The sequence below is a fragment of the Misgurnus anguillicaudatus genome, chromosome 2 (genome assembly GCF_027580225.2).
Source record: "Misgurnus anguillicaudatus chromosome 2, ASM2758022v2, whole genome shotgun sequence".
NCBI classification, from domain to species: Eukaryota; Metazoa; Chordata; class Actinopteri; order Cypriniformes; family Cobitidae; genus Misgurnus; species Misgurnus anguillicaudatus.
This window is the reverse complement of record NC_073338.2, coordinates 15,710,812-15,723,776: the sequence shown is the minus strand read 5'-3', so window position 1 is coordinate 15,723,776 and position 12,965 is coordinate 15,710,812. Positions and strand designations below refer to the sequence as shown.

Genomic DNA, 12,965 nt, shown 5'->3' with positions numbered 1-12,965 from the left:
AATTCCTTCGCAATTTAGCGTCTACAATGTCTCAGCATCATGTTAACAACTTCTGGTGTGAATCGCATTATTTCCCTAGAAGGAGTATTGAAAAGTTCACTGCATGCAACTGAAGGGCTTAAATATGCCTTTAAAATGAAAGTAAAGTTTGACGCGTTGTCATGGGAACAACGTTCGAGATATCAAAAATCCCTTCGCAATTTATCATCTACTATGTCTTGGCATCATGTTGACCACTTTTGGTGTCAATCGCATGAACATTCTAGGAGGAGTATTTAAAAGAACATCACATGGAACTGTCAAAAAAATCAACCTTTGTGACTGCAACACTTCCTGGCGCCTGGTGGTGGCGCTATACCCGAGACTTACAATAGGCACATCGATGCGATCGGAATCTTCAGACGAACAAACACCCCGCGTGTCATCACTATAAGACATTTTTTGCCTTAGATATTAGACACTTCCTGTTTCTCTGATTTCGCCATGACTTTGCCGCTTCGCCATGGCAACACCGTTCGAGATATCAAAAATCCCTTCGCAATTTAGCAAGTCCAATGTCTTGATATCATGATCACCACATTTGGTGTCATTTGCATGAATCCCCTAGGAGGAGTATTCAAAAGTTCACCGCATGCATTTTTTAAACAATCCAAAATGGCGGACTTCCTGTTGGGCGGAGCTAAAATGTTAGAGGGCGAAAGTTGTTCGGGTCGATGAGATCTATATGCGTACCAACTTTCGTACATGTGCGTACATGTTTGCACGATCTGCGCACTACTGTTTGTTTTTGCATTACAGGGGGCGCTACAGAGCCCCCGTGCCACGCCCGTGTTCCAGCCTTTGTCTGTTCGCAATGACGGACGACTCTAACGTCTGTGCCAAATTTCAAGAGTTTTCGAGTATGTTAAGGCACCCAAAATGCCCAAAAGTGTTAAAAAAAATAAAAATAAAAATAAAAATAAAAATAAAAAAAAATAATAAATTTGAGCAAAAACAATAGGGCTTCGCACCTTTCGGTGCAGGCCATTCTGGCCTGCTCCTCGGTGCTCGGGCCCTAAAAATAAAAAAAAAGAATAAATCCGAGCAAAAACAATAGGGCTTCGCACCTTTCGGTGCAGGCCATTCTGGCCTGCTCCTCGGTGCTCGGGCCCTAAAAATATAGCTGCAAGCAGCGATGGCGGGCCCTCGCACGTTATTTTACCGCCACACAGTGCCTCCGAGAAAACGATGCACGGTGGGCATGTGCATCAAGTGGGTTAATATCAGTGGACTATTTCATGTTGCTACTGATCCATCTAGGTACTGTAGGTAAAAGAAACCCCACATTTTAGACAAACGGGGGCGCTAGTGAGACACTAAATAGACATGCCTTTATCTGACTTTTTGTCAACACTTAACAACCGACAACTCTGATGTGTGTGGCAAATTTAAATTTAATCTAAGCACGCAAAGAGCCTTAAATATGCCTGAAATAAAAGTAAAGTTTGACGTGTTGCCATGGGACCAGCGTTCGAGGTGTCAAAAATTCCTTCGCAATTTAGCATCTACAATGTCTCAGCATCATGTTGACCACTTTTGGTGTCAATCGCATGAATCCCATACGAGGAGTATTCAAAAGTTCACAGCATGTAACTGTCAGTCTTAAATATGTGTAAAAATGAAAGTAAAGCTTGACACGTTGCCATGGGAACAGCGTTCAAGATATCAAAAATCCCTTCACAATTTAGCATCTACAATGTCTCAGCATCATGTTGACCACTTCTGGTGTCAATAACATTATTTACCTAGAAGGAGTATTTAAAAGAACATCGCATGCAACTGTAATGCTTAAATTAGCCTTTAAAATGAAAGTAAAATTTGTCCCGTGGCCATAGGAACAACATTCGAGATATCAAAAATCCCTTCGCAATTTATCATCTACAATGTCTCGGCATCATGTTGACCACTTTTGGTGTCAATCGCATTAATATCCTAGAAGGAGTATTTAAAAGAACATCGGATAGAACTGTCAAAAAAATCAAGATTTGTGACTGACACACTTCCTGGCGCCTGGTGGTGGCGCTATACCCGAGACTTACAATAGGCACATCGATGCGATCGGAATCTTCAGACGAACAAACACCCCGCGTGTCATCACTATAAGACATTTTTTGCCTTAGATATTAGACGTTTCCTGTTTCTCTGATTTCGCCACAACTTTGTCGCCTTGCCATGTCAGAACCGTTCGAGATATCAAAAATCCCTTCGCAATTTAGCAAGTACAATGTCTCGACATCATGATCACCACGTTTGGTGTCAATCCCATGTATTCCCTCGAAGGAGTATTCAAAAGTTCACTGCATGGATTTTTTAAACAATCCAAAATGGCCGACTTCCTGTTGGGCGGAGCTAATAGGTTAGAGTGCGAAAGTTGTTCGGGTCGATGAGATCTATATGTGTACCAACTTTCGTACATGTGCGTACATGTTTGCCCGATCTGCGCACTCCTGTGTGTTTTTGCATTACAGGGGGCGCTACAGAGCCCCCGTGCCACGCCCGTGTTCCAGCCTTTGGCTTTCGGCGATCACGGACGACTCTGATGTCTGTGCCAAATTTCAAGAGTTTTCGAGTATGTTAAGGCCCCCAAAATGCCCAAAAGTGTTGAAAAAAATAATAAAAAAAAAAATAAAAAATATAGCTGCAAGCAGCGATGGCGGGCCCTCGCACGTTTGTTTACCGCTACACGGTGCCTCCGAGAAAACGATGCACGGTGGGCAAGTGCATCAAGTGGGTAAATATCATGCTGCTACTGACCCATTTAGGTACTGTAGGTAAAAGAAACCCCACATTTTAGACAAACGGGGGCGCTAGTGAGCCACTAAATAGACACGCCTTTATCTGACGTTTTTGTCAACACTTAACAGCCGACAAATCTGATGTGTGTGCCAAATTTAAAGTTAATCTAAGCACACCAAGAGCCTTAAATATGCCTGACATAAAAGTAAAGTTTGACACGTTGCCATGGGAACAGCGTTAGAGATGTCAAAAATTCCTTCGCATCATGTTGACAACTTCTGGTGTGAATTGCATTATTTCCCTAGAAGGAGTATTAAAAAGAACATTGCATGCGACTGTCAGGCTTAAATAAGCCTTTAAAATGAAAGTAAAAAGTTTGACGCGTTGCCATGGGAACAGCGTTTGAGATATCAAAAATCCCTTCACTTTTTTATCATCTCCAATGTCTCGGCATCATGTTGACCACGTTTGGTGTCAATCGCATGAATATCCTAGAAGGAGTATTGAAAAGTTCACTGCATGGGCTTAAATATGCCTTTAAAATGAAAGTAAAGTTTGACGCGTTGTCATGGGAACAACGTTTGAGATATCAAAAATCCCTTCGCAATTTATCATCTACTATGTCTTGGCATCATGTTGACCACTTTTGGTGTCAATCGCATAAACATTCTAGGACGAGTATTTAAAAGAACATCACATGGAACTGTCAAAAAAATCAACCTTTGTGACTGCAACACTTCCTGGCGCCTGGTGGTGGCGCTATACCCGAGACTTACAATAGGCACATCGATGCGATCGGAATCTTCAGACGAACAAACACCCCGCGTGTCATCACTATAAGACATTTTTTGCCTTAGATATTAGACACTTCCTGTTTCTCTGATTTCACCATGACCGCTTCGCCATGGCAACACCGTTCGAGATATCAAAAATCCCTTCGCAATTTAGCAAGTCCAATGTCTTGACATCATGATCACCACATTTGGTGTCATTTGCATGAATCCCCTAGGAGGAGTATTCAAAAGTTCACCGCATGCATTTTTTAAACAATCCAAAATGGCGGACTTCCTGTTGGGCGGAGCTAAAATGTTAGAGGGCGAAAGTTGTTCGGGTCGATGAGATCTATATGCGTACCAACTTTCGTAAATATGCGTACATGTTTGCCCGATCTGTGCACTCCTGTTTGTTTTTGCATTACAGGGGGCGCTACAGAGCCCCCGTGCCACGCCCGTGTTCCAGCCTTTGGCTTTCGGCGATCACGGACGACTCTGATGTCTGTGCCAAATTTCAAGAGTTTTCGAGTATGTTAAGGCCCCCAAAATGTCCAAAAGTGTTGAAAAAAAAAAAATAATAATAATAATAATAAAAAGAAATATAGCTGCAAGCAGCGATGGCGGGCCCTCGCACGTTATTTTTCCGCTACACGGTGCGTCCGAGAAAACGATGCACGGTGGGCAAGGGCCTCAAGTGGGTAAATATCAGTGGGCTATTTAATGTTGTTACTGACCCATTTGGGGACTGTAGGTAAAAGAAACCCCACATTTTAGAGAAACGGGGGGGGGGGCTAGTCAGGCACTAAATAGACACGCCTTTATCTGACCTTTTTGTCAACACTTAACTGCCAACAACTCTGATGTGTGTGCCAAATTTAAAGTTAATCCAAACACGCCAAGAGCCTTAAAAAAGCCTTAAATAAAAGTAAAGTTTGACGCGTTGCCATGGGAACAGCGTTCGAGATGTCAAAAATTCCTTCGCAATTTAGCATCTCCAATGTCTCAGCATCATGTTGACCACTTCTGGTGTCAATCGAATGAATATTCTAGAAGGAGTATTTAAAAGTTCACTGCATGGAACTGAAAGGCTTCAATATGCCTTTAAAATGAAAGTAAAGTTTGACACGTTGCCATGGGAACAGCATTCGAGATATCAAAAATCCCTTCGCAATTTATCATCTACAATGTCTCAGCATCATGTTGACCACTTTTGGTGTCAATCGAATGAATATCCTAGAAGGAGTATTTAAAAGAACATCGAATGGAACTGTCAAAAAAATCCACCTTTGTGACTGACACACTTCCTGGCGCCTGGTGGTGGCGCTATACCCGAGACTCACAATAGGCACATCGATGCGATCGGAATCTTCAGACGAACAAACACCCCGCGTGTCATCACAATAAGACATTTTTTGCCTTAGATATTAGACACTTCCTGTTTCTCTGATTTCGCCATGACTTTGTCGCTTCGCCATGGCAGAACCGTTCGAGATATCAAAAATCCCTTCGCAATTTAGCAAGTACAATGTCTCGACATCATGATCACCACGTTTGGTGTCAATCCCATGAATCCCCTAGAAGGAGTATTCAAAAGTTCACCGCATGCATTTTTTAAACAATCCGAAATAGCCGACTTCCTGTTGGGCGGAGCTTAAATGTTAGAGGGCGAAAGTTGTTCTGGTCGATGAGATCTATATGTGTACCAACTCTCGTACATGTGCGTACATTTTTGCCCGATCTGTGCCCCAATGTTTGTTTTTGAATTACAGGGGGCGCTACAGAGCTCCCTTGCCACGCCCGTATTCCAGCCTTTGCATGAGCCTAGTGGCACGCGACTCTGACGTGTGTGCCAAATTTCAAGACTTTTCGAGTATGTTAAGGCTCCCAAATTAGCACAAGTGTTGAAAAAAAAAAAAAAAATAAAAAAAAAAAATATAGCTGCAAGCAGCGATGGCGGGCCCTCGCACGTTTGTTTACCGCTACACGGTGCCTCCGAGAAAACGATGCACGGTGGGCAAGTGCATCAAGTGGGTAAATATCATGCTGCTACTGACCCATTTAGGTACTGTAGGTAAAAGAAACCCCACATTTTAGACAAATGGGGGCGCTAGTGAGCCACTAAATAGACACGCCTTTATCTGACATTTTTGTCAACACTTAACAGCCGACAAATCTGATGTGTGTGCCAAATTTAAAGTTAATCTAAGCACACCAAGAGCCTTAAATATGCCTGACATAAAAGTAAAGTTTGACACGTTGCCATGGGAACAGCGTTAGAGATGTCAAAAATTCCTTCGCAATTTAGCGTCTACAATGTCTCAGCATCATGTTGACAACTTCTGGTGTGAATTGCATTATTTCCCTAGAAGGAGTATTAAAAAGAACATTGCATGCGACTGTCAGGCTTAAATAAGCCTTTAAAATGAAAGTAAAAAGTTTGACGCGTTGCCATGGGAACAGCGTTTGAGATATCAAAAATCCCTTCACTTTTTTATCATCTCCAATGTCTTGGCATCATGTTGACCACGTTTGGTGTCAATCGCATGAATATCCTAGAAGGAGTATTGAAAAGTTCACTGCATGGGCTTAAATATGCCTTTAAAATGAAAGTAAAGTTTGACGCGTTGTCATGGGAACAACGTTTGAGATATCAAAAATCCCTTCGCAATTTATCATCTACTATGTCTTGGCATCATGTTGACCACTTTTGGTGTCAATCGCATAAACATTCTAGGACGAGTATTTAAAAGAACATCACATGGAACTGTCAAAAAAAATCAACCTTTGTGACTGCAACACTTCCTGGCGCCTGGTGGTGGCGCTATACCCGAGACTTACAATAGGCACATCGATGCGATCGGAATCTTCAGACGAACAAACACCTCGCGTGTCATCACAATAAGACATTTTTTGCCTTAGATATTAGACACTTCCTGTTTCTCTGATTTCACCATGACTTTGCCGCTTCGCCATGGCAACACCGTTCGAGATATCAAAAATCCCTTCGCAATTTAGCAAGTCCAATGTCTTGACATCATGATCACCACATTTGGTGTCATTTGCATGAATCCCCTAGGAGGAGTATTCAAAAGTTCACCGCATGCATTTTTTAAACAATCCAAAATGGCGGACTTCCTGTTGGGCGGAGCTAAAATGTTAGAGGGCGAAAGTTGTTCGGGTCGATGAGATCTATATGCGTACCAACTTTCGTAAATATGCGTACATGTTTGCCCGATCTGTGCACTCCTGTTTGTTTTTGCATTACAGGGGGCGCTACAGAGCCCCCGTGCCACGCCCGTGTTCCAGCCTTTGGCTTTCGGCGATCACGGACGACTCTGATGTCTGTGCCAAATTTCAAGAGTTTTCGAGTATGTTAAGGCCCCCAAAATGTCCAAAAGTGTTGAAAAAAATAAAAAAAAAAAAAATAAAAATAAAAAGAATAATCCGAGCAAAAACAATAGGGCTTCGCACCTTTCGGTGCAGGCCATTCTGGCCTGCTCCTCGGTGCTCGGGCCCTAAAAATAATAAATTCGAGCAAAAACAATAGGGCTTCGCACCTTTCGGTGCAGGCCATTCTGGCCTGCTCCTCGGTGCTCGGGCCCTAATAATAAATTTGAGCAAAAACAATAGGGCTTCGCACCTGTCGGTGCAGGCCATTCTGGCCTGCTCCTCGGTGCTCGGGCCCTAATAATCCGAGCAAAAACAATAGGGCTTCGCACCTTTCGGTGCAGGCCATTCTGGCCTGCTCCTCGGTGCTCGGGCCCTAATAATCCGAGCAAAAACAATAGGGCTTCGCACCTTTCGGTGCAGGCCATTCTGGCCTGCTCCTCGGTGCTCGGGCCCTAATAATCCAAGCAAAAACAATAGGGCTTCGCACCTTTCGGTGCAGGCCATTCTGGCCTGCTCCTCGGTGCTCGGGCCCTAATAAATTCGAGCAAAACCAATAGGGCTTCGCACCTTTCGGTGCAGGCCATTCTGGCCTGCTCCTCGGTGCTCGGGCCCTAAATAGTAAGATTCGCTGTATAGTTGCCTGCCATAGTTTCACCAACTCCTCCACCCAAAATCTTTTTTTAATAGTTTCTTTAGCCTGTAATAATAGTTTGAAGCTGATGTTCCTTTGGAAAAAAATATTAAAAATCTAACAACCATCAGTGTAATAATGTCTAATTATGTGAATGTTTTATTCTTTAAATAAATAAAAAATGCCTAATTTAACACGGAGTGTACTTCAACTTTTTTTAACAGATGTTTAGTTATATAGACTGCAATCTACACAAGCTTTTATCATAGTGATGGCCCCTAGCGGAGTCAAGTGGGATAAGGTATAGCTAAGAGTGCTCCAGACCAACCTTCCGAACGAACGACTTACAGAAGTGATACGTAACTAAGAACGTTTCGGGAAACACGTATTAACGATAAGGTACAGCTTAAGGTACAACTTAAGAACGACGTAGAGCTAAGAAGGTTTCGGGGAACGCAGCCCAGATGGTTTAAATGAAATTCTGGGCACTAATTCATAAAACGTGGCCACGATTTAACTTAATCGAGGGAACGAGTTAATAAAACGTGGGCACGATTTAGCCTAAACGTGGGAACGAATTACTAAAACGTGCGCACGATTTAGCTTAAACGAGGGAACGAATTACTAAATCGTGCGCACGATTTAGCTTAAACGAGGGAACGAATTACTAAAACGTGCGCACAATTTAATAATTCGTGGGAACGAATTGCTAATTCGTGGCCACGATTTAAAAAAAAAGTTTTACCATGTCATCAGAAGGGCTCCGTATTACGGGCTTAAGAAACTATTTAAAAAAAAGAGTTTGGGTGAAGGAGTTGGTAAAACTATGGCAGGCAGATAGCTATACAGCGAATCTTACTATTTCATTTGTGCATTTCATATCCGTTAAATCTTTAGTTTACCGGCTATTTTAGCTGCAAATAAAACAAATCAAGTAAAAAATTGCATGCCACAGGAGCATATTCATCACGAAATCATAATTGTTGATTTTCCTAAATATTATTATTGATGTTAATTCGACTTTTTTTAATGTTTTATAACTTTGAGGCAACTGCATGCCATATTCTTTATAAACATTCAAAAGAAACTGCTCCTCTTGATTACTGCTTGTTTAGTCTCCTAAGGTCAACAAAATGTCCACATTAAAACTAATCAAAGCTAAAATCTAATGCAATCATAATATATATTTATATATTATATATTTTTATGTTATATTTAACAGGCGCGGCTCCAGAAATGCGACTCCAGTCTTATCCGCATTGTTACGCTGCTTGCGCATCCAGTGCAGTTTGTTTTTATATATATTTTAATTTTAATGCACATCCAAGCAGGTGACTTTCACAACCCACCTTATTCCCCTGTGCAACGCACTTATTGGAACTCTCATATAAATTGTCATTTAAAGTGAAGGCATAGCGGATGCATTGGAGCAGTTTATGCATGATACGTCTGGAAATGAATTGCGGGTTTTGCACGGGTTTGATATAAAATAAAAGGTTGAATTTAGTTGTTTGCAATTTGAAATATTTTTACAAGATATTCCTAATAAATTTAACTTGAGCTATTTCTCAAATGTTTCTTTAATAAAGAACACTGCTTTCTCATAACGCAGCGAAACCTATTACATAAAGTGAACAATTGATTGTCGAGCGATCGATATCAACCTATTCAGCACCATCGCCATGGACAGCAACTGGTAACGTCGTACGTAAGAAAGTATACCTTAAGAAACCCGCAAAGGTACAGTTCGGGAAACACGCCTATGCCTGTAGTTAAGATTTAACTTAAGAGTCTTCGTAGCGCGCTAAGAGACAACGTTATCGGGAAACGCAGCCCTGTCCAATCCAGTCCTTTATATTCAATGACATGAGATATTTTATTATTATTATTATTATTTTAAAATAATAAAATACTTTTGTAACTTTTGCAGTTTTAAACATGGAAGCTCAAGACTCTGCTGTTCGTGAAGCAGTAAAGGCATCAGGGGAATCCACACTGGAAAAAGCTAAAGCAAAAGCTTTAGCAGAATTCAACCAGTTGGTAAATGTTTCACTTAACATTGCTGTGACAGGAAGGACAGGATCTGGGAAATCCTCCCTTGTAAATGCTCTTAGAGGCCTGAGTGATAATGATGAAGATGCAGCCCCTACTGGAGTCACAGAAACTACAATGGAGTGCACCAAATATGAGTATCCTGGACAGAAACATGTGAAAATCTGGGATCTGCCTGGAATAGGAAGCCCAAACTTTAAAGCCAATAAATATCTTAAAGAGGTCAATTTTGATACCTATGATTTCTTCATTATCCTTAGCTCAGAGAGGTTCTGCGAGAACGACATCATGCTGGCTAATGAAATTAAAAAGAAGAAGAAAAACTTTTACTTTGTTCGTTCAAAGATTGACAACGACATCTCTTCAGAGGAAAGAAAAAAAGGATTTAATGAGCAAAAAGTTCTTTGCCTAATAAGGGAAGACTGTGAGAAAAACTTAAGAAAAGTGGGAAACCCCAAAGTTTTTTTAATATCATCTTATGATTTGGAGAAATATGATTTTGAAAACCTTAGAATTACACTAAAAGAGGGCTTGCCTATCCAAAAGAGATCTGCTCTCCTACAAGCCTGGCCAGTATGCTCTGCTGAAGCTCTTGAAGAGAAGATAAAGCTTTATAAAGGGCTAATCTGGGCTGCATCTCTTGCATCTGCAGGAATAGCAGTGGTCCCTGTGCCTGGCCTATCAGTAGCATGTGATGCAGGCATTGTGGTAGCATTCTTTGTACGGTGCTACTATGCATTTGGCTTAGATGATAAATCATTGACCAGACTTTCAGAGAAAGTGAATATCCCCTTGACAGAATATTTGGGCACATCAAAGTTTGCTACTGCTATTAAAGAAAAAGCAGTGACCAGGATAGGTGTATCTGCATCATTAGCAGTGTTGTCTACAGCTGAATTTGCATTGAGTCTTCTTCCAGGTCCGGGCAGTGTTGCTGCTGCAGGATTGTCCTTTGCTACCACACAATACCTTCTGAGAGAAGGAATAAAAGACCTGGCGAATACTGCTCGGGAAATCAGAAAAAAAGCTGGATTGGATACAATATGAATTACAACTGATATCCAGCTATCTTTAAAGGGGAAATTTCACAAGACTTTTTAAGATGTAAAATAAATCTTTGGTGCTAGCCTCAATCAACTGTAGAAAATCAACTGAAAAGACATTTAATCTTTCTTACTGCAAACTCTGTCATTTGTCTACTTTGTCAACTTTTTGAGAATAATTCTGTGTTTTTAAGAATTAACAGGTATAGATGCTGATGGTTTTTTTGGACATATTTGGTCATCATTATGATGAGCCTTGACTTTTTAATGTAGTTGGGTTTTTTGTCTGCTATAACTGTTTGCTTAAAGTGCAAATATAATTTGATAATGTTTAGTTATTACTGATGAGGGTTTAGTGTTCTGATTAATTATGCAAATGAACTATTATACAATTTTATTGATTGCTTTAATTTTTGCTGTTGGACTTTAGTTTGTTTTGTGATGTTAAGAGTTGATGTGTTTATCTGAATATTTTATTTATTGTCATCATTGTTGAAATTCATAGGGTGATTCTTGATGTTTGTGTGGCTCCCTAAAAACAGTGGTTTCAATATATACACTTGTATAATGTATACAATTCTTCTACATATACACTATTGAATTATGTGCTGTTGTATCACAAATGTAATATAATAAAGCAAAGTTAAAGGGCACCTATTGTCTGATTCATGTTTTTACATTTCCTTTGGTGCACTGTAAAAAATTTGCTGTAATTATGCAGCTGGTTGCCAGTAACTTACTGTAGAAAATAAAGGGCTCTATCATACACCCGGCGCAATGCAGTGCAATGTGCGACGCAAGTGTCTTTTGCTAGTTTCAACCCAGCGAAATGATCATTTTCACGCTTAGCGGCACATGGTTTAAATAGCAAATTAATTTGCGCCCATTTTTGCACCCATGGGCATTCTGATCTAAAAACAAGGTGTGTTCAGGCACATTGTTGGCGCGTTGCTATTTTGAGGCAACTACGCCATTGACCAACAAAAACCTGCAATAGTGTTTTTGTTATTTAATGAAAGCGTTAGAAATATGTGCCTATAAACGGGACGACAACGCGAGTTTGCTTATCACACACATGGATACACAGCAGCACAAAAAAGCTTTTTAATATGAAAAAGTAAAGCATTCAAATGTAAAAGATTATTATTGAGTCTCTTGGACATAAATGAGGAACGATTATGAGACGTTAGAAGGTGTAAAGAGCTGCTTCACCTGCAGCCTGGTAAGTAAATAAATGCTTTGCTTTAAACAAATGCATCTGTTTTTATTTTTTTTTAAATTAAATTCTACCCCACAGATTTATTGTATATGATGACTCTGTACCTGTGGATATGGTGAGATGAGAAACATTTTTAAGTAATGCTTTAAAAAACCTAATAGCGCTGTCCAGGTGCTGAAACCCTTCGGCTCTCCGCACGTTTGTAACTTCTTTATATCTTGTTTGTTTCAAATAAAGTATTTTTAGAGTACAAACCTTTTCTTACATATGGTAGTGGTGTTAGTGAGACCAGCAGGGGGTGCTCACCCTGTGGTCTGTGTGGGTCCTAACACCCCAGTATAGTGATGGGGACACTGTCAAAAAAGCACCGTCCTTCGGATGAGACGTTAAACCGAGGTCCTGATTCTCTGTGGTCATTAAAAATCCCAGGATGTCCTTCGAAAAGAGTAGGGGTGTGCCCGGCATTCTGGCCAAACTTGCCCATTGGCCTACTAATCATCCCTCATACTAATTGGCTATATCACTCGGTCTCCTCTCCATTAATAAGCTGGTGTGTGGTGAGCGGTCTGGCGCAATATGGCTGCCGTCGCATCATCCAGGTGGATGCTGCACATTGGTGGTGGTTGAGGAGATTCCCCCGTTCATATGTAAAGCGCTTTGAGTACTGAGAAAAGCGCTATATAAATGTAAGGTATTATTATTATTATTATTATTATTACTTGTAAATTATTTTTTGATGATATTGGATAGCCATACATTTACAGCAATTAAAAGCCTGCTATTTTTACTTTCATTGCTAAAAGAAAATGGATTTTAAAGGTATAATAAAAAATAAAAATTTCAAAAACAACACAATAATTTAACATTAATCTTAAACTGGAGATCTTCTTCCTCCGCTTAGTTTTTCAGTTTACAAAGTCCGTCATCTAAATAGGGATTAGACATAGCGCCAGCGCAACTGACTTTTAAATCTTTCCCCACCATTGACCAGATATCTCGTCAATCAAGAGAAAACGCTTCCACGCCAATGACAAGTATTTCCGTCTTTCCCCAATACCGCTATTATTCACTAGGTGGCGCCC

The 12,965-nt window shown here is 40.6% G+C and overlaps 1 protein-coding gene across 1 annotated transcript; it reads left to right on the top strand.

Moving 5' to 3' along the window:
* The first annotated feature begins 9,479 nt into the window (after nt 1–9,479).
* Nucleotides 9,480–11,310, top strand: LOC129441901 (interferon-inducible GTPase 5-like). Its single transcript, XM_055201670.2, has one exon. It carries the CDS (start codon nt 9,508–9,510, stop codon nt 10,666–10,668), a length of 1,161 nt encoding a protein of 386 aa, XP_055057645.2. The 5' UTR covers nt 9,480–9,507; the 3' UTR covers nt 10,669–11,310.
* Nucleotides 11,311–12,965: the final 1,655 nt, after the last annotated feature.

Excerpts from the sequence above, each read along its gene's own strand:
- LOC129441901 (XM_055201670.2), top strand. The coding sequence starts at position 9,508 with ATGGAAGCTCAAGACTCTGCTGTTCGTGAAGCAGTAAAGGCATCAGGG.